At 42.0% G+C, this 26,177-nt stretch overlaps 2 protein-coding genes and 1 non-coding gene across 3 annotated transcripts in view; 2 read left to right on the forward strand and 1 right to left on the reverse strand.

The window, feature by feature from the left end:
- Positions 1 to 1,360: 1,360 nt before the first annotated feature.
- On the reverse strand, positions 1,361 to 1,467 carry LOC141636352 (small nucleolar RNA R71). Its single transcript, XR_012540971.1, has one exon. It is a non-coding gene; the product is annotated as a small nucleolar RNA R71 (small nucleolar RNA).
- An 879-nt stretch (positions 1,468 to 2,346) lies between these two features.
- On the forward strand, positions 2,347 to 3,460 carry LOC141627583 (uncharacterized). The gene is made up of 2 exons (XM_074440819.1): positions 2,347 to 2,469; positions 2,585 to 3,460. The coding sequence occupies exons 1-2, from the start codon at positions 2,347 to 2,349 to the stop codon at positions 3,458 to 3,460; spliced, it is 999 nt and encodes a 332-aa protein (XP_074296920.1).
- Positions 3,461 to 11,263: 7,803 nt separating this feature from the next.
- The window catches only part of LOC141627584 (uncharacterized), a 34,849-nt gene continuing 19,935 nt past the window's right edge, over positions 11,264 to 26,177 (forward strand). The window contains exons 1-6 of the mRNA XM_074440820.1: positions 11,264 to 11,377; positions 19,905 to 20,096; positions 20,194 to 20,331; positions 20,382 to 20,828; positions 20,898 to 21,281; positions 21,558 to 22,754. Coding sequence (XP_074296921.1) covers positions 11,264 to 11,377; positions 19,905 to 20,096; positions 20,194 to 20,331; positions 20,382 to 20,828; positions 20,898 to 21,281; positions 21,558 to 22,754 — 2,472 coding nt within the window. The remainder of the gene's footprint in view (positions 11,378 to 19,904; positions 20,097 to 20,193; positions 20,332 to 20,381; positions 20,829 to 20,897; positions 21,282 to 21,557; positions 22,755 to 26,177) is intronic.

Here is a 26,177-nt window from a genome sequence, read left to right on the forward strand (position 1 = left end):
CTCTTATTTTCTTTCATGCTTTCAATCATGTCTTCTATAATTATTATTGTTGTTGTTTTAATTAGTATGTGTAGCTAAATCCTTCATCTAGGGAGAAGGGGGATCTAGGTTGATTAAAAGGGGATTAATGAACTAACTATTAGTAAGACCGCTTAGGTTATCGTTTGATTATTGTTTTCTTCTAATTATTTGATTTAGGCTTGAATCTCTAATTAGTATAGCGAATTGATATTTCACCGACCGGGTTATATTCAATATAGGCTAGATAGGTAAAGGTTAATTATAGCGATCTCATGTTAATCTGAATCTAAAGGGAATAATTGAATCGATAGATCTTGTGACCTTAGATAACTTGGTTGACCTTCTAATTCACTAAATTGCATCCCCGGATAACCAACTTAGCGAACCCGATTCCCAAGACTTTTAATCTCTATTGTTTACAAACTTTATTTATTTGCTTAATTAGTCACTTAGATACAAACAATCAAAACCTTCAAGAAACTGTTACTTTTCAGACGGGCTTAATTAGTAAGCAAGCTAGACTTTACAGCCTCCCTGTGGATGCGATACCTTTCTTGCCACTAGCTATTGTTAGTAGTATCATAGGTTTTACTTTGATTTTGGGAAGACGATTTTTCCCTTATCAAATTTGGCGCCGTTGCCGGGGAGGCAACAATTTCCTGTTTGTTTTATTATTTAGTTTGTCTTTTGTCTCAGGGAACTTTAGTTCCTTGAGACCGTTTCTCACACTTCTCTTGTTAGTTTCGTTTATGCCCAGGTCTCAAAGGTCTGAACTTGTTTCTCCAGATCCAGAACCTGAGAGGACTTTTCGCTACAGACGACAGTTTGAAAGAGAAGTTGGTCAAGTGGAAGACTTGAGTACATTTGCGGTGATACTGAGCATTCACTTACTTCAGATAATCCGTCTTTTGAAGAAGACATTGACTTTTCTGATACTTCTGTTCCAGTTCCTACAACAATCAAGATGCCTACTTTAGCAAGTCACTATGAGCCAATTTTGGATTCCATTCCAAAGGGATTCAAACTTCCTACTGGTGATAAGGGAAGTTTTGAAATTCGTCCATCTTATATCAATCTGGTAGAGCGGAATATGTTTGGAGGAAGATCTGGAGAGGATCCTGCCAAGCATATGGAGAAGTTTGTCACATATTGTTGCTCTATTCCTTTGACTGCTGGGGTGACTCAGGATCAAGTGAAGCAAAATTTGTTTCCTTTCTCTTTACAAGATGATGCAGCGGAGTGGCTACGTGATCTGGATATGGAGTCTAATTCCATCACTAACTGAAATTCTCTAGCTCTTGCATTCTACAAGAGATACTTCCCTCCATAAAAGACGAATAATCTAAGGACTCAGATTACAAGTTTTAAACAAGGTCCTACTGAAGACCTTAATGAAGCATGGATACGCTTCAAAAGATTGGTACGTTCAGTTCCTCACCATGGCTTTCCGATTTGGTTCCTGTGTAACCAATTTTGTAATGGACTATATGATGACCACCGTGCCTTGCTTGATGCTTCTGCAAATGGGAGGTTCCAAAAGAATACTAATGATGATAGTGAATAGAAGCTGATTGATGATATGGCTACTCACACTGCTGAGTATGGTAATCCAAGAGGAAGTACTAGAGGTAGTGGAACTGATAGTACAGTTGCTGCAAAGTTAGATATTATAACTGCTGCAATTGCTGAGTTGCAGACGACCCAATCTTTGGGAAACAAGCAGACGATTAATGCTATGACTCAGCAAGAGGAATCTTGTGCTCGTTGTGGTTTTGATGGTCATATTGCTGTTGAATGTTTAGTACAATCGAGCAAGTTAATGCCTTCCAATCTTATAAGCAAGGTAATCCTTTCTCTAATTTCTATAATGAAAGGACTAGAGAGCATCCGAACCTCCAATGGTCAAGCCAGAATGTGCAGAAGCCGCAACCACAACAACAAAATTCAACATATACTATTCCTCAAAACCGTGGGAATCCAAGGCCGAATCAAAGGGGAAATCAGTTCAATAATCAAGGGGGTAATCAATTCAATAATCAACGTCAACAACAGTTTCAGCCGTTGCAACCTCCTCCCCCGGCTCCTAATAATGATATGGCCGAGTTGAAAGCTATGTTGCAACAAAGTTTACAGAATCAGCAGAAGCAAGCATCTCAAAATAACGAGCTCATAGCACACAACAAGATTCTAGATACCCAAGTTGCTCAGATGGCTGCCCAAAATCACTCTAAACAGCCCGGTACCCTTCCTCCATAAGGGAAGCAAGCTCATGAGCATGAAAATGTAGTTCATTTGAGGAGTGGCACTACCTATGAAGGTCCGAAAATGCCCGTTGAGGAAGAAGAGCATCCATTTATGCATTCTAGAGGATTGGTGAATTTGGAATTGAGCGACGATGAGAAAGATGCCAGTAATGATACTGCACTTCCTACGACAAAGAAGAACGAGGCAGAAGCTATTTTAGCTAAAACTCGACAGATTTCCAAAAAACTCGATCGAGTTTCATCTCAAATTGTTACTGATGTTACTGGAAGTGACGTGGGTCATGATACTGGAGTTTCAGATGAAACTCGATCGAGTTTTGTCTCATGTAGCTCCTGATGTGCCTGCTTCGTCGAGTTCTGCAAAGGAAGCCGTGCCAATTACTATTACACTACCTTTTCCGCATCGACAACAGAAGTCAAAACTTGATACGCGACTGAAGCGATTCATGGAAGTAGTGAAGAACTTGCAAGTGAGTGTTCCATTTACTGATTTGATCACTCAAGTGTCGGCTTATGCGAAGTTTATGAAAGAGATATTGACAAGGAAGAGTTCCTTTGATGAAGTAGAGACGGTTGCATTCACTCAGAAGTGCAGAGCTGCGATGCACGCTACCATTCTACCAAAGCTAAAGGATCCAGGGAGTTTTTCTATCCCTTGTCATATAGGTCATTTAGCTATTAGTAAAGCTCTTTGTGATTCTAGAGCTAGTGTCAATGTTATGCCATATTCAATATGTAAAAAGCTTAATATAGGTCAACTTAATATCACTAATATGACTCTACAGATGGCTGACCGTTCTCTACAATGCCCTCTAGGTGTTTTAGAAGACGTGCCAGTTAGAATAGGGAAATATTTCATTCCAGTTGACTTCGTTATTCTTGATATGGCTGAAGATGTCCACATCCTCATCATTCTAGGCAGTCCATTCCTTTATACCACAGGGGCCATTATAGATTTGGGGAGAGGCCGACTGACATTAGTTTTAGGAGATGAGAGGATCACTTTTGATTTAGAAAAAGCATTAAAGCAACCCATGATTGAGGAAACTTGTAATAGAATTGATATTATTGATTTGACTGTTGATGATTCTCTTTCTTTAAACTTGGATAGGGATCCTCTGGAGATTGCCCTACTGACTGATCAAGCTATTGAGACGGGCTCATGGAGTCCATAAGTTTTCTTAATAGAGAAGTTGCTAACTGGAGAGGAATGCAAAGAAAATAAGGTTTTGAGCTTAGGTAGCCCCTCAAAGGCTGCCAAGGTACAGAAACCTGAACTTAAACCCTTTCCCCCTCATCTTAAGTATGTATTTCTGGACACTTGTGAGATGAATCCTGTAATTGTCAATGCTAGCCTAACAAAAAACCAACTCTCTGCTTTGTTGGTTGTTTTAAGAACTCATAAGAAAGCTATTGGGTATAGCATTGACGATTTACAGGGTATTAGTCCTGATTTTTGTATGCACCGTATTTATTTGGAAGAAGGTCAAAGGCCTAGTGCGCAAGGTCAGAGACGGCTAAATCCTTCTATGCATGAGGTGATAACGAAAGAGGTACAGAAATTACTTGATGCTGGTATTATATATTCTATATCTGATTCAAAATGGGTTAGTCTAGTCCAGGTTGTACCTAAGAAGGGAGGTACTACAGTAGTTTCTAATGATAAAAATGAATTAATTGCTACTAGACTTGTGACGGGATGGAGGATGTGTATAGATTACATGAAGCTGAATTCAGCTACTAGAAAAGACCTTTTTCCCTTACCTTATATTGATCAGATGTTAGAAAGACTTGCGTGTCATAGTTATTTATGTTATCTAGATGGCTAATCCGGTTTCTTTCAGATACCCATACACCCTGATGATTAGGAAAAGACCACATTCACATGTCCATATGGTGTGTTTGCTTATAGGAGGATGCCTTTTGCCTTATGTAATGCCCCAGCTACTTTTCAGCGTTGTATGATGGCCATATTTTCTGATTACATAGAGTCTATCATGGAAGTCTTTATTGATGATTTTAGTATTTATGGTACTGATTTTGATGTTTGCTTGAGAAACTTGTCTAAGGTTTTGCAGCGCTGTGAGGAGGCTCATCTTTTACTGAACTGGGAGAAGTTCCACTTTATGGTGACTAAAGGAGTGGTGCTTGGTCACTTGGTGTCTGGACGTGGTATTGAGGTAGATAAGGCTAAGGTTGAGGTAATAAAAAAACTTCCGTACCCGGTTAATGTTAAAAGTGTGCGTAGTTTTCTTGGTCATGCAGGATTTTATCGCCGCTTTATTAAAGATTTTTCTAAAATTGCTCAACCTTTAACGAGGCTCCTTCATAAGGATGCCCCGTTTGTGTTTAATGATGAGTGTGTTAAGTCTTTTGATAGGATTAAACAAGCTCTTATTTCAGCTCCCATTATCCAGTCTCCTGATTGGGATCTACCGTTTGAAGTTATGTGCGACGCCAGTGATTATGCCCTTGGAGCTGTTTTGGGGCAGCGGAAAGATAAAGTGCTTAATGCTATTTACTATTCTAGTAAGACACTTGATGATGCACAGATCAATTATGCTACTACAGAGAAGGAGTTGCTTGCAGTTGTCTATGCTTTAGATAAATTCAGAGCCTATCTTGTGGGTTCTAAGGTGACTGTGTATACTGGTCATTCCGCTTTGAAGCATTTCTTAGCCAAGAAGGAGGCTAAACCGAGGCTTATTCGTTGAATTCTATTGCTGCAAGAATTCGACTTGTCAATTAGGGATAAGTCTGGTGCTGAGAATGTTGTTGCTGACCATTTATCTCGGTTGAGATTTGACGGAGGGGATGTGATTGATGATTCTTTTCCAGATGACCATCTATTGGCTATTACAGCAAATACTCTATGGTTTGCTGATTTTGCCAACTACTTAGTAGGAGGTATTCTTCCTCCTGACTTATCATATCAATAGAAGAAGAAATTTATGCATGATGTGAAGCGGTATTTTTGGGATGACCCGTATCTGTTTCGTGAATGTGCTGATGGTATTTATTGACGGTGTATCCCGGAGAGTGAAGTATATGCTATTTTATCTCATTGTCATTCTTCTTTTTACGGTGGTCATCATGGTCCGTCTAGGACCTTTGCTAAAGTAATGCAGTCTGGCTTCTTTTGGCCAACTATTCTGAAGGATGCTACTACTTTCGTCCGTTCTTGTGATGTATGTCAAAGGACGGGTAATATTACACAAAGGCATAAAATGCCTCAAACTGGGATCTTGGAAGTTGAGATTTTTTATGTTTGGGGTATAGACTATCAAGGGCCGTTCCCGTCATCTCATGGGAATCAGTATATCTTGATAGCTGTGGATTATGTATCCAAAAGGGTGGAAGTTGTTGCCACTCCTACTTGTGATGCTAAATCAGTTGTAAAACTATTTCAGAAGATTATATTCCCTCGGTTTGGAGTCCCTCGTGCTGTGATTTGTGATGGAGAGAAGCATTTTAATGAACGTCATCTGAATTCTTTGTTGAAGAAATATGGCGTTACACACCGTAAAGGATTGGGTTATCATCCCCAAACAAGTGGGCAAGTGGAGGTTTCTAATTGAGAGCTGAAATCTATTTTGGAGAAAGTAGTTAGCAAGAATAGAAAGGATTGGAGTCGTAAGCTTGATGATACTCTGTGGGCTTACCGAACTGCATTTAAAACTCCAATCGGTACATCTCCTTACCGTCTGGTTTACGGGAAGTCGTGTCATCTTCCAGTAGAACATGAGTACCGGGCTATGTTGGCCATTAAAGAGCTGAATATGGATCCCTCACTGGCGGGTGAGAAAAGATTGATGCAGTTGAATGAGCTGGATGAGTTTCGTCTGCATGCTTATGATAGTGCTCGAGTTTACAAAGAACAAACCAAGAAGTGGCATGACAAGCACATTTTGCAGCGGGAATTCCATGTTGGAGACAAGGTATTATTATTTAACTCTCGTTTGCGATTGTTTCCAGGTAAGCTCCGTTCTAGGTGGTCAGGACCGTTTACTGTTGCTGAAGTAAACAAATTTGGGTCGGTTATGCTGAAAATCGACAAAGGAGAGACTTTTAAAGTGAATGGGCAAAGATTGAAGATCTATTATGATGGTGCATTTGTTGGAGTGATAGAGGCCGTTGACCTCTTCACTATTGATTCCTCTTGCTGATGAGGTAATCCGGTCGTGTGGGACCGCTTAAACCAGCGCTACCGGGAGGCAGCCCGAATTTTATTGTATAAATTTTGTAATTTAGGATTTTAGTTGTATTTTAGTTAAGTATTTAATTGATTTAGAGTGAAGTGAGGGAGAGAATTTCATGTTTTTATTAAGTGCTTTTGCAGATTATTTGAGAAATTTGACGTAAAGAGACGTTGGGCACTTGGAAGACGTCCTATTCCAAACTTCGATCTAGTTTTAGTCGAACCCGATCGAATTTCAAACGGAAAATTAAAAAGAGTTTACGCCGTAGCAAAAGAAGTTGGTCAAAGTCAAACTCGACCGAGTTTCAAGAAACTCGATCGAGTTTCGTTCTGAACCGGGTTCCGTGTTTCCGTTCAGCGCTTATAACGCGAGAGCCATCTTCTTCTTCTACTTGCTATTTCGTCTTCCCTAAACTTCTTATCTCTCTAAATCTCTCTACTCCTTCACTCTAATTGCTTCAAATCATCATCTATCGTGTGTTTAATTGTTCCGAGGTTGATTGCTTGCTAATTTATTCACTCCTTTGTCTTCAACTTTGCTAATACTCTTGCATCTTGAGGTAAATTGCTATTTTTAGATTTGTTGTAGATGCTTATTCATGGTGTTTCTTGCTTCCTAATTGTTCTAAGTTCATTCTAATTGCTATTCCCTTGCTTATTTTACCCTTTATTGTTGAATTTAAGCCCAAAAACTGACAATTTCAGAATTAGGGTTCTTATTTTCGGGATTAATTTAAGCATTAAATTGGGGGATTTGTAGGTTTATTTGCTGGAAATCTTTAATGTGAATGTTATAATTGCAATTTCCCTAGCTTGAGCATTGTTTATGTGTGATTTTTCGACTAAAAATCGAATTTTCAGACGGTCTCCTGCTGAAGAACGAGACCCGTGTTTTGCTATTAAATTGGATTGTGATTGCTTTTCTTGAAATTGTAGGTATGACAAACCCCGAATCCAGCACTCGGAGACCTAGACGGAGGCAAGCACCCGCTTCCCCACCAATTGAAGTTGTTGAGGAAGATGAATATAAGGAAGAAGAAGAGGAGGAGGAGGATGATGAGATTGAGTATCCATTTCTTGAATTTCGAGATGCAAAACAGCGGCTCAAATTTCTTCGTTTAGCACAACGTCCGATGAGACCCACTCGGTGCGTTGACCGTTCTATTTTACGCACCTTGAGAATTGAAACTACCATGGACAATTTATTCAATGAAATTGGGTTAATTGGGTTATTTAACCTTCGTGAGCTTTCTTATCGTCCCCTGACCTTGGAATTTGTGAGTTCTTTTTATTATGATTCATTGGGACGTAGAGTTAGTTTTCGGTTGCTTAACCAAGAATTTGAGTTATCTTGTGATGAACTAGCTCAACACTTAGGTTGTGACCCTCATGAAGAGGGTAATATATTTGAGGTTCCTGTTGATGTTTATCCTTCTCGATTCTTTCCCCTCCTTACGGGGAATACCGATGTGGATACTAGTGCTATGCTTTTGAGTGATGTTCAACATGTGTGTTTGAAGTTGTTTTTGAGAATGTTGGGTCACTTGTTATTTGCTCGGAGGGATATGAGCAAATTACAGTCTCTGGAGGTTCTCCTTTGTGCTAGTTATTTAAACCCTTATCAGGAAGAACCGTTTGTCTTTAGTCTTCCTGCTGTTATTTGTGCTGCTTTGGAATGCATGACCAAAAGTCGTGCTGTTTTAGAATGTGGGGCCCTTATTACACGTTTAGCCCGGAGGCTTGCTGGGTTTAATGGGCGGGAGCCCTATGAACCTATGACTGAGTTGCATCCTCCTCTCTTTGATGAGGACTATTTGAGATACGGTATTCAGTTTATGAAAGTGTTGCATGGCAATGATTATTATTGGCGAGTTAGGGGTGAGCTTTATCTGTGGCTCCCTTTTGATAACTTGCCTCCTCTTATTCCTTTGGAGGATGTCCCGTTTCCTGCTCCCACTTATTTGCTTCCTGATGATATTTTGGCTCCTTTACCTACTGCTGCTATTGTTGGTACTGCTAGTGGCTTACGACGCCACCGCCGCCGTGATCCCATTCATGTCCTTCCTGCTGTTTTTCCTCCGCCTCCTAGTTCTTCTTTATATCTCGGCTACTCTTTTGATGCTGATACAGCCCGGGATGTACGAGTCCATGAGAGTATTATTTCTGCTTTGGCTACTAGGCGTTTGTGGGAGAATATGGAGGCTACCACACCTGCTTTGGCACGACCTTTCTACACACCTATTAGGCCAGATTTGTCGGTAGGTGGTTTTGGAGGGCCCACTGGTGCTCCCTTTGTTGATGTGCCTACTCGTGGTTATAGCTGTGGTGGTTATGGAGGTGCTGGACCTTCCTATTCTAGAGGTGATGGTGATGATGAAGCCGCTCAGTAGTGACAGTTGGTCACTACTTCTCCCTTTTCTGCAGCTGGTTTGGGGAAGCTCTTATACATACAGCTGGTACTATCTTTCCTTGTACTTTCTTCTATTGTACTTAGTTAGTTGCTTTTCTCCTTTCTTTATTTGTTAGTAGTGTCCTTTAGGTTGTTGTTGTTGTTGTTGTTGGATTTATGTGATTGCTCTGCTGTTAGCGTCACACTGAGGACACTGTGACATTTAGGTTTGGGGAAGGGTCTTTATTTGTTAAGAGACTATATGGGTTTTACTAGAGTCTAATGCATATTTGGGGAGTGGCTCATTGCCTCCCATATGTTGTCAAAGTTGAGATTATTCCTCTAGTTGGGATTGTTTATGTTTCTATGTGTATTGTTAGAATTGGTTTTGGTTATTGTAGCTGCGACTACCGTCTTAGCCTCACATGTCCATAACGTGCTTCGGCACAAGCCTTTTCTACCTAGCCCATTTACCACCCTTGTTGTCCTAGATACATGTACTTTTGTCTATATATGAATGCGTATTAGTTGGGGAAATTTTTATCACATTCGATTGCATGCATGTTTCATAAGTTGAGTGAGTGTACTATTTCTTTCTATCTCACATAAACTCACCCTTTACATATACTTATGAGTGAATGAGTGAATCCGCGAGAATCCGACTATATTTTTGTCTAGCAAGATTGAACGGTAATTGGATTTTGTCTACAATACACTGTTATGTAAATCTTGTGACTTGAGCTGCATTTTCTATTTTCCCGTGCCTTTGAATTTGTTTCATTGGTACACTTTGGTCATTACTTCGTTCCAGATATGGATAGCTTGGGATTTGTATGTGCTTTAGCATTAGCTCGGAGTTATTCCTTTTTACCTATTATATGTTTGCAATTGGTAATTTGTGATAATTTGCTTGAGGACAAGAAAAAAGATGGTTTGGGGAAGTTTGATGAGTCATTTTTGTATACACTTTTATGCCTCCCCTTTATATTATTTGAGACGATTTCCGTGCTATTTTATGCCATTTACATGCTTATTAAGTTAGAATCTAGTTACTACCGCATTTTGGTGTTTAAATGCAGGAATCATGCATTTGTGGAGCAAACGAGCATACCGGAGCACCGCAGAGCTGGCATATAGGACACACGCTGCATGGCACGGATTTCTAGGAGATAAAGACGAGATTTGACATGGATTCGTTCGAAGAACCGAAGACCAGAAGCCAAACTCGACCGAGTTTCACCAAACTCGATCGAGTTTCGGCCTGAACCGGCTGACGTGTCTTTTATTTCCAGATATTCTATTTTACCTAATTTCTATAATATGTACTCGGACGAATTAATTTAGGTTACGCTTTTCATACCTGGAGAACGCTTAGAATAAATTTTTTAGCAGTAAGAAAACTTTCTTAGCATTCAGATCTAGAATTCTTTGCATCCGAATTTACGGTACTTTGTTTATCTTTATTTACTATTAATCAATTTAGTTTATGTTCAATTATTAGTATCTCTTATTTTCTTTCATGCTTTCAATCATGTCTTCTATAATTATTATTGTTGTTGTTTTAATTAGTATGCGTAGCTAAATCCTTCATCTAGGGAGAAGGGGGATCTAGGTTGATTAAAAGGAGATTAATGAACTAATTATTAGTAAGACGGCTTAAGTTATCGTTTGATTATTATTTTCTTCTAATTATTTGATTTAGGCCTGAATCTCTAATTAGTATAGCGAATTGATATTTCACCGACCGGGTTATATTCAATATAGGATACGGTAATCAGATAGGTAAAGGTTAATTATAGCGATCGCATGTTAATCTGAATCTAAAGGGCATAATTGAATCGATAGATATTGTGACCTTAGATAACTTGGTTGACCTTCTAATTCACTAAATTGCATCCCCGGATAATCAACTTAGAGAACCCGATTCCCTAGACTTTTAATCACTATTGTTTACAAACTTTATTTATTTGCTTAATTAGTCACTTAGATACAAACAATCAAAACCTTCAAGAAACTGTTACTTTTCAGACGGACTTAATTAGTAAGCAAGCTAGACTTTACAGCCTCCCTGTGGATTCGATACCTTTCTTGCCACTAGCTATTGTTAGTAGTACCATAGGTTTTACTTTGATTTAGGGAAGACGATTTTTCCCTTATCATGAATAATTAATTTAGTCATAAAATTAATTCAAGATCTTATGCATGCAAAACAAATACAAGTGGAGGCCAAAACAGCCTGTAGGAGGGGTGACTATGGACCCAAAGGAGTTTCCTCCTTTACCTGGGGTGAATAATGCTGGGAGTATGGTTGGGGTAGTTGTCACTCCTACGGTGACTCCTGCATAGCAATGCCCTGGGTCTGTATTTACTCTTGCTAAGATTATTACACGTATGACTAGGCATGAATCCAGAGTGACTGGTGATCCAACATCAGGTTTTACAGTGAACTATAATGCTGAAATGGCCAAGGCTAGTGGTAAAAGAGGTCCAATGGTTACTGAATTGGTTGATAAAGGAGGAGGGGGAGGGGATCCCTGCTCTTCCAATGATTAATTTTGGAATGTGGAATGTTAGGGGCCTTAACAGTGAGACCAAACAAAAAGACATCAAATGGTTTCTGCATCAATCTGGTGTGGAACTGTTTGGGCTCCTTGAGACTAAGTGTAACACCCCCATACTCCAAGTGCCTTACCAGGACCACTCAGGTATGAAGATATTACCATCTCGGTTACCCGAGGCATGATATTCATAAGACAATAACGAAACAACTTAAATGATATAACTTTTAGTGAAAAGTACAATCAAACCAAATCCCACAATACGGTACAAGTTCTTAAAACCAACTGTCTCTTGAAATCCTGAAATGTCATAAAACTAAAAGACTACAAATGGAAGACTTCTATCGTCAGACGGTGGCACCTCCCAGCTATCCCAGTACTCAACTCAAACCTGCTCAATTACTGCTCACCATCCCCGAATGGATCACCGCAGGTTTACAAAACAACAACCGGGGTCAGTACTAATCACACAACTCAATATATATCATCAATAAGATAAACAGACAGCTTAACCGTCACACACACAACCACACCAATTCCAACAATCTCAATCACCGACTGTCCACTGGACCAGTCCTGCAAGTGGGGGACCGCAGCCGTACCCACCAAATCCCCGCTCCTCATAACGAGCGATAACCCTATCCATTAATGTGCACATCCCCTTCCGTGGCGGGTTCCACGAAGGGCGAAACTAGGGCGTGAAGCCACTCCCGCAAGTGACCCCACTCAGCCGAGGACACGCCTCGAGAACCAGAGACAAACAATCACAATCAACAACCATCACAATACAATTACTATATTATTCAATCAACCACAACACATCAACAATCATCCCATTATGGGACTAATACTGAGTAGGAAATCCTACCTGGAAAGCACAACTATCAGACGGTGTCTACAGCTGAATCAAAAAGCTTCTTCTACGAACCCTCCTCTTATCATAACATACAAATGCTACCAAATCACAAACTACTCAAAAACCCCCAAATCCCTAGATTAGGATTTAACCAACTTAAATGAAAGACAACAAAAAGGGTACATAGATCTTACCCTTGACGCAAGGATCTCAACGGTATAACAAACGATGAAAACCGACCTTCCAAACTCCGGGATTTGCTAACAATGCGATTAAGATGATGAACCTACTTGCTTTCTCTCTTTAACAGTAAATTAGGTTTTGCAAAAGTGTTTAGTATAATGACGAAGAAGGTTATATATCTTAATCGCATAATTAACAAAACCCGAGAAAAACTCCCCGTAACCTCAGAGTAGGCTACTCGATCGAGTACCCAAGGTACTCGATCGAGTACCCCCTTACTCGATCGAGTATCCTAGTTACTCGATCGAGTACCCAACAGGTCAGAAACTATTTTAAAACGCAACTCACCCTTACTCGACAGAGTAAGGCCTACTCGATAGAGTACCCAAAGACTCATAAATACGGAGTATTACAGTCTTCCCTCCTTAAAAAGAACTTCGTCCCCGAAGTTCAAACCACTACTAAACAAAGGTACTCCCTCAACACTTCCGACTCAACAACCGAAACAAAACTCAACATAAAACGTGTTACTAACCTAACTCATCCCGACACACATACCGACACAACATACAAAAAGGGTATGAAACTCTTAAAAACTCGTCGCGATCATCTCCTACCCCCCTAAAAGAAACAAGGTTACCTCCCGTAACCATACATACCTGATAAAAAAGAAAAGGGTAACGCTCTTTCATAGCTTCCTCTGGCTCCCATATAGCTTCCTGAGTCTCGTGGTTAGACCAAAGGATCTTAAGCAAAACTGTCTCACCACTCCTGGTCTTCCTAACCTTTCGATCAAGAATCTGCTTAGGCACCTCAAGATATGATAAGGACTCATCTAGCTCTAAGTTCTCTTCCTCTAACACATGTAACGGGTCACTTACATACTTCCGCAGCTGCGATACATGAAACACATTATGCACTCTCTCCAAATAGCACTGTAGTAAGCCGACGATATGCAACTTCCCCAACTCGCTCTAAGATCTCATAAGGCCCGATAAACTTCTGACTTAGCTTGCCTTTCTTCCCAAATCTCATAACTCCACGCATAGGAGACACTTTCAAAAGAACCTTGTCCCCCACTTGAAACTCTATGTCCCGACGATGTAGATCTGCATAACTCTTTTGCCTATCCTGAGCTGCCCTCATCCGTTCCCTGATCATCTTAATATGTTCCACCATCTCATGCACCATCTCTGGTCCTAAAACCACTGCCTCAGCACTATCGTCCCAATAAATCGGACTCCTACATCTCCTCCCATACAAAGCCTCAAACGGTGCCATACCAATACTAGTGTGATAGCTGTTATTATAAGAGAATTCTATCAAGTCCAACCTCTGTTCCCATCTACCACCAAAATCCATCACACAAGCTCACAACATATCCTTAAGAGTCTTGATTGTTCTCTCAGTCTGTTCGTATGTCGCAGGATGAAATGCTGTACTCATCTTCAAAGTTGTTCCCAATGATTCCTGCAACTCTTTCCAAAACCTTGATATAAATCTCGCATCTCTGTCAGACACTATGTCCTTAGGGACTCCATGGAACTTAAGCATGTTCTTTCGATAGGCCATAGCCAATTGTGCTTTAGTCCATGTATCTTTCATTGGAACAAAGTGAGCTGACTTGGTCAGTCGATCCACTATTACCCAAATCATGTTATTACCTTGTTGACTCTTTGGCAAACCCACGATAAAATCCATGGAAATGGATTCCCACTTCCACTCAGTGCCGTTAAAGACCGAATCTTACCTTGTGGTCGTCGTTGTTCCCCCTTAACTCTCTGGCATGTCAAACAACGGGCCACAAACTCAAATTGTCTCTTTCTTCATCCTAGGCCACCAAAACGTGTTCTTCAAATCCTTATATAGCTTGTCACCACCTGGATGTACTGAATACGGTGTGCAATGTGCCTCTGTCATGATAGTCTTTTTCAACTCCTCATCATTAGGAACACACCACCTACCGTCAAACCTCAAACTACCATCTGTGTGAATGGAGAATCGAGACACTGTCCCTTTCTCTACTCCAGCTCTCCACTCCACTATCTTAGGATCCAACGCCTGCTTACTTCGAATGTCATCATAAAAATCACGCTGCACTGTCATATCACCCATGGCATCTCCTTTCTGCATCATATGTATCCTAAATCTCGCTACCTCATCTCTCAACCTCATCAAAGATAGAGCTGTACACAGAGAATGTACACTCTTCCTACTCAAAGCATCAGCAACTACATTGGCCTTCCCTTCATGGTAGATAATTTTCATGTCATAATCGCCAATCAGCTCCATCCACCTCCTCTGTCTCATGTTCAACTCCTTTTGAGTGAAAATATACTTGAGACTCTTGTGATCAGAAAATACCTTAAAGATTGCTCCATAAAGGTAATGTCTCCATATCTTGAGAGCAAACACCACTGCACCCAACTCCAGATCATGAGTAGGGTAGTTCTCCTCATAAGGCTTCAATTGCCTAGAAGCATAGGCAATCACTTTACCGTTCTGCATCAACACACATCCTAACCCGTTCTTTGAGGCATCTGTATAAACCTCAAAGTTCTCGATCCCTTCAGGCAATGCTAAGACAGGAGCTGTGGTCAAACGCTCCTTTAACGTTTGGAACGCCGTCTCACAACTCTCATCCCAAGGAAACCTGTTCTCTTTCCTCATCAACGCTGTCATAAGTCTAGCTATCTTGGAGAAGTATTTCACGAACCGTCTGTAGTACCCAGCTAAACCCAGAAAACTCCTAATCTCAGCAACATTCTTTGGTGCTTCCCACTTTGTCACTGCCTCAATCTTCGCCGGATCCACAGCTACTCCCTCCTTAGAGATCACATGCCCCAGAAAAGCAACTTTCTCTAACTAGAACTCACACTTGGATAGCTTAGCATATAGCTCATGCTCCCTCAAAGTTTGCAACACGATCCTCAGATGGTCCTCATGCTCCTCCTTAGTCTTAGAGTAGACTAAGATTTCATCGATAAACACCACTACAAACTTGTCCAAAAACTGTCTAAAGATCCTATTCATCAAATCCATAAACACTGCCGGTGCATTAGACAACCCAAACGGCATCACCACATACACATAATGGCCATACCTCGACGTGAAAGCTGTCTTTGGTATGTCCACCTCTCTAATCTTCACCTGATGGTACCCCGACCTCAGATCGATCTTGGAAAAGACCGATGCACCACTCAACTGATCAAACAGGTCATATATCCTTGGCAAAGGATACTTGTTCTTCACCGTCACTCGGTTCAGCTCCCTGTAATCTATGCACAACCTCAAACTCCCATCTTTCTTATTCACGAAAAGAACTGGTGCTCCCCACGGCGATACACTAGGTCTAATGTATCATTTCTCTATCAGATCATCCAACTGTTTCCTAAGCTCCTCCATCTCCTTAGGACCCATATGGTATGGTGCCTTAGAGATTGACCCCATCCCTGGTTTCAACTCTACTGTGAAATCTATCTCTCTTCTCGGCGGCAACCTCGGAATCTCCTCTGGAAACACATCCTCAAACTCTCCCACCACCGGTATCTGATCAACTGTCGGACTCTCTATCCGGTCATCTCTCACATGGCACAAGATCAAAGGACATCCCTTCCTCAGGTAAGACTTCAAAGTGACAACTGCAATCAACTTAACTTTGGGTTTGACTAGAAACCCACGATAAGACACACTAACACCCTTAGGACCTCTTAAAGACACTTTCTTTTGATGACAGTCTATCTTAGCTTTATACTTTCCCAGCCAATCCATCCCAACTATCATCTCAAAACCGTCAAAAGGAAACTCTAGCAAGTCTACAGGGAAATCAACTTGCCCAACTATCATAGGTACATCCCTATATAACCTCCCACAAGATACAGACTCACCCGAAGGTATAAAAACTTGCTCACTCACAGACTCATATACCCTCAAACCCAACCGTTTAACATGACTCGAAGATACAAACGACTGAGAAGCCCCCAAATCAAACAAAACAAAGGTATGAATACCATTAACAAGAAAAGTACCGGTGATAATGTGTGCATCCTCCTCAGCTGGTTTCTTCTCCATCATGAATAACTTTCCACTGGTCTTCTGTCCACCTCCCCGGACAAGATCTTGGCCGATATGGTCGGCTTAGCACCCGACCCTTGATTGTTGTTGTTGTTCGTTGGTGGTTTCGATAAGAATTACCGCCGTTGCGGTTGCCTCCACTCGGTAGCTCGACTTCCCGGTTTGGCCATGACCCGCCCGGTCTATTGCTCGCATAGCTCGCGCAGGTCTCTGGAAAGTTCCCGGTGCACTTGTGCACTCATGTCTCTTGTGGCCTACACCACCACAACTATAGCAGGTCACTCCCTAACTACCACTAACACTTCCACGGCCACACCCAAAGGAAGCCCCTGCACTGAACCCTGACCCAGAAGAAAACCCTTTAGACTGATTGTGGTTGCCTTTATTGTGATTAGATTGGCCACCACCCTCGCTCTCAGACTTCCTTTTCTCACCACCCGACCTCTTCGAGCCATCTCCACCAACCTCTCGGCTCTCCCGACCTCTCATAAGCTTCCTTAACATCAGTAAGGACTCCCACGGGTAACTTATCCATAATCTTAGGGGTCAACCCCTCTCAAACCTCGGCAAATTCTTCTCACTCAAACCCATATCCTCGGATACCTAGACTTGTCATTGAACACTGTAGTACTCGGCCAGAGACATCTCGGCGGTCATCTTAAAACTGTCAAACTCTTCCCTCAACTTACTCCTCACATGCTCCGGTACAAACTCTTTTCTCATAGCCCTACGAAACTCTTCCCAAGGTATAGCAGGTAAACCTTGGTTCACATACAACTCCTTAGCACTCACTTTCACCGTATCCCACCACTTTCCAGCTGCCTCCCTCGGATAGAATGCAGCTGTTCCACTCTCATCTCATCGGACAAGAACCAAATCTAATATGTTCTCCATCTCTCTAAGCCAGCTATCAAGAAGGTTCGGCTCCCCAACTCCCTTGTACTCTTTCGGGTTAAACCTCGCTTTATAGAGGCTGATTTTAGAGTGATCAACCTCTTTCTCCTTATCCTTATCCTTATCTTTCCCCACAGTCTTTAAAGCCTCAGTAAGAGCATCCTGATGCTCCAACATCTTAACGATGTCATCTATGTTCATAAGCTCAGCTCTCGCATACAACGCATTCTTCTTGGGCGGCATCTTGAAACTATAACAGAAAAATGGGTGGATATAAACATACGCGCCAAAACCTCAAAACACGAAAACAAGCTGCCCAGACCCTACTCGATCGAGTTCCCAAACATACTCGATCGAGTAACAGGCCACTCGATCGAGTGCCCACTATACTCGATCGAGTGCCCCAACCTCAGACCCCAAACAGACCTTCTGATCTCTAATATACTCGACCGAGTAGCTAGGCTACTCGATCGAGTGACCCCCTACTCGATCGAGTGCCCGAGGTACTTGATTGAGTGCCCAAAAACACGATTCTGGACTCAAAATCGTCAAAAACCCACCCGATCAAGTCAGTCCCACTCGATCGAGTCACGCTAACTCAGAAACGCTACCCGCAAGCTATATCATATGCTAACATGCTAAAAACTTTATAAAACCAACATTATATCATAACTAAGCATATAATGCTACGCATCTTTTCATACGATCTACGAAATCATTATATCATGTTATTAAACGTCACATTGTAAACACCCAACATGTTTTCGTTCCAACTACAATTCTACATATATCATCAACCTTTCTTTCACATTCCCAACTTCCTACCGCAAACACCCAACAGTTACACACACTTCATCACATTCACACACCGGCTAACCAAACAACGCATTCGACCTTGACATACACCCCCCATGTGACCGGTTCAAAATTGTAGGGCGAGTTCGCGACTTCAGGACGTCTCCCAAGCCTTTGAATTAGCTCCTACAACCTTTACCCCGGGTTCATTTTAATTGACTCCCTATGTTCATTAGGTTCATTGGTTACAGGTTTCAGGATCGTCGCTCTGATACCATTTGTAACACCCCCATACTCCAAGTGCCTTACCAGGACCACTCAGGTATGAAGATATTACCATCTCGGTTACCCGAGGCATGATATTCATAAGACAATAACGAAACAACTTAAATGATATAACTTTTAGTGAAAAGTTTAACTGAAACCAAATCCCACAATACGGGTACAAGTTCTTAAAACCAACTGTCATCTCTTGAAATACTTTGAAATGTCATAAAACTAAAAGACTACAAATGGAAGACTTCTATCGTTAGACGGTGGCACCTCCCGGCTATCCCGGTACTCAACTCAAACCTCGCTCAATTACGCTCACCATCCCCGAATGGATCACCGCAGTTTACAAAACAACAACCGGGTCGACTAATCACACAACTCAATATATATCATCAATAAGATAAACAGACAGCTTAACCGTCACACACACAACCACACCAATTCCAACAATCTCAATCACCGTCCACTGGACCAGTCCTGCCAGTGGGGGACCGCAGCCGTACCCACCAAATCCCCACTCCTCATAAAGAGCGATAACCCTGTCTATTAATGTGCACATCCCCTTCCGTGGCGGGTTCCACGAAGGGCGAAACTAGGGCGTGACGCCACTCCCGCAAGTGACCCCACTCAGCCGAGGACACGCCTCGAGAACCAGAGACAAACAATCACAATCAACAACCGTCACAATACAATTACTATATTATTCAATCAACCACAACACATCAACAATCATCCCATTATGGGACTAATACGAGTAGGAAATCCTACCGGAAAGCACAACTATCGGACGGTCTCTACAAATTTGAATCAAAAAGCTTCTTCTACGAACCCTCCTCCTATCATACAACATACAAATGCTACCAAATCACAAACTACTCAAAAACTCCCAAATCCCTAGATTAGGGTTTAACCAACTTAAAGGAAAGACAACAAAAAGGGTACATAGATCTTACCCTTGACGCAAGGATCTCAACGGTATAACAAACGATGAAAACCGACCTTCCAAACTCCGGGATTTGCTAACAATGCGATTAAGATGATGAACCTACTTGCTTTCTCTCTTTAACAGTAAATTAGGTTTTGCAAAAGTGTTTAGTATAATGACGAAGAAGGTTATATATCTTAATCGCATAATTAACAAAACCCGAGAAAAACTCCCCGTAAACCGGCTACTCGATCGAGTACCCAAGGTACTCGATCGAGTACCCCCTTACTCGATCGAGTATCCTAGTTACTCGATCGAGTACCCAACAGGCCAGAAACTATTTTAAAACGCAACTCACCCTTACTCGACAGGGTAAGGCCTACTCGATAGAGTACCCAAAGACTCATAAATAGGGAGTATTACACTAAGGTTAAGCCTGAGTCTCTAAATAGGGTTGCTGGTAACGTTTGTCAGAACTGGAATTACATTACTAATACTGCTTGTCACTCAGGTGGTAGAGTTTGGATTCTTTGGAAACATAATAAGTTGGATGTTGTTCTCATTGATATGGATGCACAATTTATTCATGTCTCTGTTACTAACAAGCTAGATGGATCTCAGTTTTTTGCTACTTTTGTTTATGCTTTTAATAAACTAGAGGATATGGTGCCACTTTGGAATGCACTCATTTGGTTTACTGGGTGTGCTAGGAGATTTCAATAATGTTATGTTTGCTAATGAAAGAATTGGGAAAATTGTGAAGGATGAGGAGATGCTACCTTTTCGGAGTACTGTGGCTCTTTGTGACCTTCAGGATATTAAGAGTACTGGGGCATTCTTTACTTGGAACAACAAGCAGCCTAGTGAGACCAGGATTTTTAGTAGGATTGACAGGGTCTTGGTAAATGTTGAGGGGTTAATAGATGGCCTGATTGGTTTGCTCATTTTCAGCCTGAGGGATCCTTTGATCATTGCCCTTGCCTTGTCTCTAGTGGGGGTGAATGCCAAGGGAGGAGAAAACCTTTCAAGTTTTTTAATATGTGGACTAAAGTGCCAGATTTTCAGAGTATAGTCTTGACAGGGTGGAATACTGCTTTCAATGGTACTGCTATGTTCAGAATTGTGAAAAAATTAAAGTTGCTGAAATCTAATCTCAAAAGACTGAATAGGGGGTTGTTCTCTAACATTGAAAGGAATGCTGATGTTGCCTATAAACTCCTTGTGGACTGTCAGTTGTCTCTGCAAAAGGATAAATCTAACAAAGAACTTATGGATAAGGAAAGAGAGTTGAGACAATCTTACTATATGTTGGCTGCTGCTAGAGAGGATTTCTTGAGGCAAAAGGCTAACAGTGATTGGGTTAAGGATGGTGATACTAACTCAGCTATGTTCCATCAAGTTATTAGTTAAAGACATGTTCATAATAAGGTTTTACAAATTGAGGATAAAAATGGCATACTTTGTAAGGATCCTGATGAAGTCTTGAATTCCTTTGTTGAGTATTATGAGGAGCTTATGGGTACTAAAGGTAATCCTACCCCTGTCCTTGAGCACATTATCAGGCAAGGACCTCTTGTGTATGAGTCTGAATGGGAAGATCTATGTAGGATACCTACTGAACAAGAGATTAGGGCTACCTTATTCTCTATCCCTGAGGACAAAAGTCCAGGCCCGGATGGTTATACTAGTGGTTTTTTTAAGCCCAGCTGGGATATTGCTAAAGGGGACATCTGCGAAGCAGTTAAGAATTTTTTTGAGAATGGTGCTCTCCTCAAGCAAGTTAATTGTACTACTCTGGTTTTACTCCCTAAGGTGGACAATCCTGTGAGTGTTAGAGAGTTCAGACCTATTGTATGTTGTAATACCTTATATAAACTGATCTCTAAGCTCCTTTGTGCTAGATTGGGTGACCTTCTTCCTAGGCTGATTAACCCTGCTTAGTGTGCATTTGTTAAAGGCAGGAGCATACTTGGTAACATTTTAATTAGCCAGGACTTGGTTAGGTTATACACTAGGAGGAGCATTTCTCCCAGATGCCTTATGAAGATTGACCTCAGGAAAGCTTACGATTCTATTGAATGGGTATTCATTGAACAACTGATGACTTTCTTAAATTTTCCTCCTCAGTTTATCAAGCTTATTATGGCCTGTGTCAGCACTACCTCATTCTCTATTGCTCTTAATGGTTTCCTGCATGGGTTCTTTCCTGGCAAGAGGGGACTGAGGCAAGGGGATCCCATCTCCCCCTTACTCTTCACCCTTTGTATGGAATACCTGAGCAGACTCTTGAATGTTGTTACTACCTTGCCTGGTTTTCACTTCCATCCTCTATGTAAACAAATGAAGTTGTCACATCTGATGTTTGCAGATGACTTATTGCTATTTTGCAAAGGTGACGTTCAATCCATCTTCATCATTATGGAAACTTTCAAAAGATTCTTCTCTGCTTCTGGTCTGTCTATTAATTCTGAAAAGTCTGATTTCTATTGTAATGGAATCAGTCAGACTGTAATCCATAGGGTACTCCAGGGCACTGGTTTTAAGAGTGGGCAGCTTCCTTTCAAGTATCTTGGGGTTAAGATTTCACATAAGAGGCTTACTAAGATTGATTGTAACATTTTAGTGGATAGGATGATTGCCAGAATACGAGGTTGGAATAGCAGAAAAATTTCTTATTCTGGTAGGTTGATTTTGGTCAAGTTTGTGCTCTCTACTATCCACAATTATTGGTCCCAAATTTTTGTACTTCCTGCTGGCATTATGGATAGAATTCAGGCCCTCTGTAGGACCTTTCTTTGGGAAGGTACTGATACTTATTCTAAATCTCCTTTGGTTTCCTGGAATGTGCTATGTATGGACAAAAAGCAAGAAGGTTTGGGGTTAACAGATAGCAAACTCTGGAATTATGCAGCCATTGGAAAATTAGTTTGGTGGATTGCAAGTAAACAGGACCATCTTTGGATTAAATGGGTGGATCACATTTATCTAAAAGGTACCCCCTGGTTTCATTATGAACCTACCAACTACAGCTCTTGGGCTTGGAGGAAGGTTTGCCAAATTAAATCTATGTTTCAGAGTGGGTATATTAATGGGTTATGGCAAGGTGATGCTAAGGATTATACCATAGTTGAGGGTTACAAATGGTTACAAAGCACTGCAGGGACTAAAGTTCCATGGTTTACTGTTGTCTGGAACCGTTATAATGTTCCCAAATGGAATTTCACAATGTGGTTAGTGCAGCATGAACGGTTGCTCACTTTGGACAGACTAAGGAAGTGGGGAATGGCTGTACCTTCTGAATGTTTCATCTGTGGACAAGCATCTGTAACACCCCCATATTCAGAGGAGCCTTAACTAGGCCTTCCTTAGCATATAAGGGCGTTACCATCTCGGTTGCCCGAGGAAAGTAACTATCAAACATCAATAAAAGAACCATTAAGTGGTATTACAAGTGATTTAAACCAAAATACAATACAAAGGTACAACTCAAGGACTACTCGCTATGACCATCATAACTCGTGAAGACTCATCCCTGCCCGGACTCCAGCTATCATCAACACCAACACCTGCTAAGACCGACTGCTCACCATAAGGGATCACGGCAGACACATAACAAACAAACAACCACACAAGGTCAGTACTGAGACAAGACGAGACAACTACAAACGACAATACAAGCAATGACACCGGTCCCAACCGCAACCTCAACAATCCAACCAAACTCACATCGATCGTCCACTTTGGACCCGATCCTGCCGATGGGGACCGCAGCCGTTCCCACCTAAGCCCCGCTCATCATACGAGCGATAACCCTGCTCATTAATGTGCACATCCCCTTTCGTGGCGGGTTCCACGAAGGGCGAAACTAGGGCGTGAAGCCACTCCCGCAAGTGACCCCACTCAACCGAGAACGCATCTCGAGAACCATCAACAGCCATCACAACCACAATCACAACACACACAATTACTATATCAAACAACCACAATACTACCACAACGACCGACACACTAGACCATCCACGTAAACCGAGTAGGCGAACCTACCTTTAAGCAACCGCAACCAATCCATGCGACGGATAACATATCCAAATGACCAAGCAAAGCCTATAACCACCATACAAATATCTATTACTACAAGCAAACCCTAACTATAGAGACAAAGGCACGGATGATGATTATGACATACCTATTAGGGAGAGACAAGGCAAAAGACCGCTACCCGACTCAAGGGACGCCCTCCTAAGGCATAAGAATCTTCAAGAGGCATCCATGGTGGTTTTGAGGTGAAAGGGAAGGGAAAGGAGCGACTGAAGGATAGGAGGAAAGTGGCGGAAGTGATATGCGGATTTAACAAAACGCGATATAAAACCCTCACTGAAATCCCGGCACTCGATCGAGTACCCAACCTACTCGATCGAGTGGCCCCCTACTCGATCGAGTAGCCTCTACTCTATCGAGTACCACTCTTACACGCAGCTCATACAGGTTTTTGGCATACTTTTCTAAGACTACTCCCGTTCCCAAGGACAGTCAAAGATGGTCAAAGGGTACCTAAAAGGGCGGGTATTACAGTCTTCCCCCCTTAAAAAGAACTTCGTCCCCGAAGTTCAACTCACCTCTCCCGCTCACGACATGGAAACAACACGACCTTACTAAACTTCCCGGCCAAACCATTACCTCCTGAAAATACCATCCCCCCCCATGTCATCATCATCACCGACCACATTTACACCTATCGACTCTTGTCACTATCATGCAAGCTTTATCATAGTCAACCGTTATTTTACATATATATAAAGCATTCATCCAACTCGCAACGCGAATCGTCGCTCACGATTTCCCAACATACATTAACAATCACAAACTCACAATCTAAAACATGTCTCCATCAACTTTCTTGTGGTACAACTAATGTCACCATGTTACTTGGCAACGTGACTCGAGTACGATTTATCACCCTATAACTATTTTTCATGACCGTCTCTTGCAACATACAACCCCTTCACTTTAAATGACTAAAGTAGTTCGTTATATCTCGGAAATTTTGTAATCAAAGCAAAACATAATACCGACAACACTATAAGCAAGCAAAGCATTATTCAAAGATAGCCTTTTTATTTCGCGACATTACTCTTCCCCTCTAAAAAGGAACTTCGTCCCCGAAGTTCACCACCCAACATCAACACGTATTACTTATTATGGCATCAAAACATGAAAGAAAACCACATTATTATGGACATTACTCACTAACTGTATACTTGTTAAAGTAAAATCACACACACGCCACCGGAATCACTAGTCACCGTTGATAACATATATTAATATGGTAAGCACAAATGTACGAGAAGCTACAACTCCGATAAACTGATCGTAATGAGGCGTATACAAAATAAAAGTAACAAGAAATGATTACCGCCTTACTAATCGTGACAAATGCGCTTACAAAACTGCAATCGTGACTTGTAACATATGAAATTAACGGTTCAAAGGTGCTACTACACACTAATAACCACACTAAACAATAAACTTGCAATTATAAAACAATTGAACATTTTTAATTTTCAAAAACCTCCTCAGAATAAAGTGCTACTCGATCGAGTAGGTAGCGGTACTCGATCGAGTGCCATGCTACTCGATCGAGTGTCTAGGCTACTCGATCGAGTGGCTTACAGGTCAGAAACTTTTCCCTCTTCTCATCCTGTAGCTACTCGATAGAGTACGGGGTACTCTGTCGAGTACCTACAGGCCAATTCCTCATAAAAACTCACACGAGTTAACACCCATGCGCATACTTGTCATATAAAATCGAGTCGGGTCGACTCCCCGACTTCAATATCCTGCAATCGCTTAGAGTATCAAATTCGGCCTTATGGCCAATCATACAGATCCAACTAAGTCTCAAAACAAAAGGAAACAACTACCAAAGTCTAACAACAATATCACCATCTAACATCAACTACTATCAACAAATATAAGAACGAGGAGTATCACTCCTCCTGCCGTCGCTAAGCCTCTACATCACCTCATCATCACCACCACCCGAAGTACCTGCTCCCGATGTCCCAATCCCCGCATCCACTCCTGCTCCTGCTCCTCCCGCTCTCGGGCGTGCATACCATGGAGTCAAGCCGCCGTAAGGGAAGGACCGAGGTGTCCCCACGTCGATCGCTCCACCCCGTAGGAATGGAATACCCCCGAGTAGTCCCCAACTCCACTCCACCAAACTGGATGCGGTCCCTTCAGTGCCTATCCCCGAGCGTACGCCATCTCGTGCATGTTCCGGAGTGTCAAGGTAGATGACACTCTCTCCGCTAGGTAATTGGATCGCGTCTCCGGGGTGTCGAGGTAAGGGTAGTACGGGAAAGGCTGCTGCTGCGCTCGTGCTCGGGCCGTGGCCTGACTCCGAGGCCCTCTCCCTCACTCGACGGGGCCCCCTCACCACTCTGGGTCTCTCCACCCTCTGGACCTCCGCATTCTCGCCCTTCGTCGGCTCCGGCATCTCCTGGAGGATCGTGCCATCAATGAGATAGGTCTGCAGCCGGTGGGGGGTGTATCCTCATCCTCCTCCTCCTCCTCCTCCTCATCGTCCCCATCCACATCCACCACCGCTAAAGGCTCAAGGGCTCTGTGGGTGGGAGGTGCTCGAGAGCCGGAATCTTCATCCAACTCATGCCATACACTCTCCATGCTAGGCTACCGTCAGCCAAGGTTCTCAACCATTTCAGGTCGAGATAGTATTCACGATCC

The sequence above is a fragment of the Silene latifolia genome, chromosome Y (genome assembly GCF_048544455.1).
Source record: "Silene latifolia isolate original U9 population chromosome Y, ASM4854445v1, whole genome shotgun sequence".
NCBI classification, from domain to species: Eukaryota; Viridiplantae; Streptophyta; class Magnoliopsida; order Caryophyllales; family Caryophyllaceae; genus Silene; species Silene latifolia.

Excerpts from the sequence above, each read along its gene's own strand:
- LOC141627583 (XM_074440819.1), top strand. The coding sequence starts at position 2,347 with ATGCCCGTTGAGGAAGAAGAGCATCCATTTATGCATTCTAGAGGATTG. Across the intron at positions 2,470-2,584 it reads CTACGACAAAGAAGAACGAG|ATGAAACTCGATCGAGTTTT; the intron begins GCAGAAGCTATT and ends CTGGAGTTTCAG.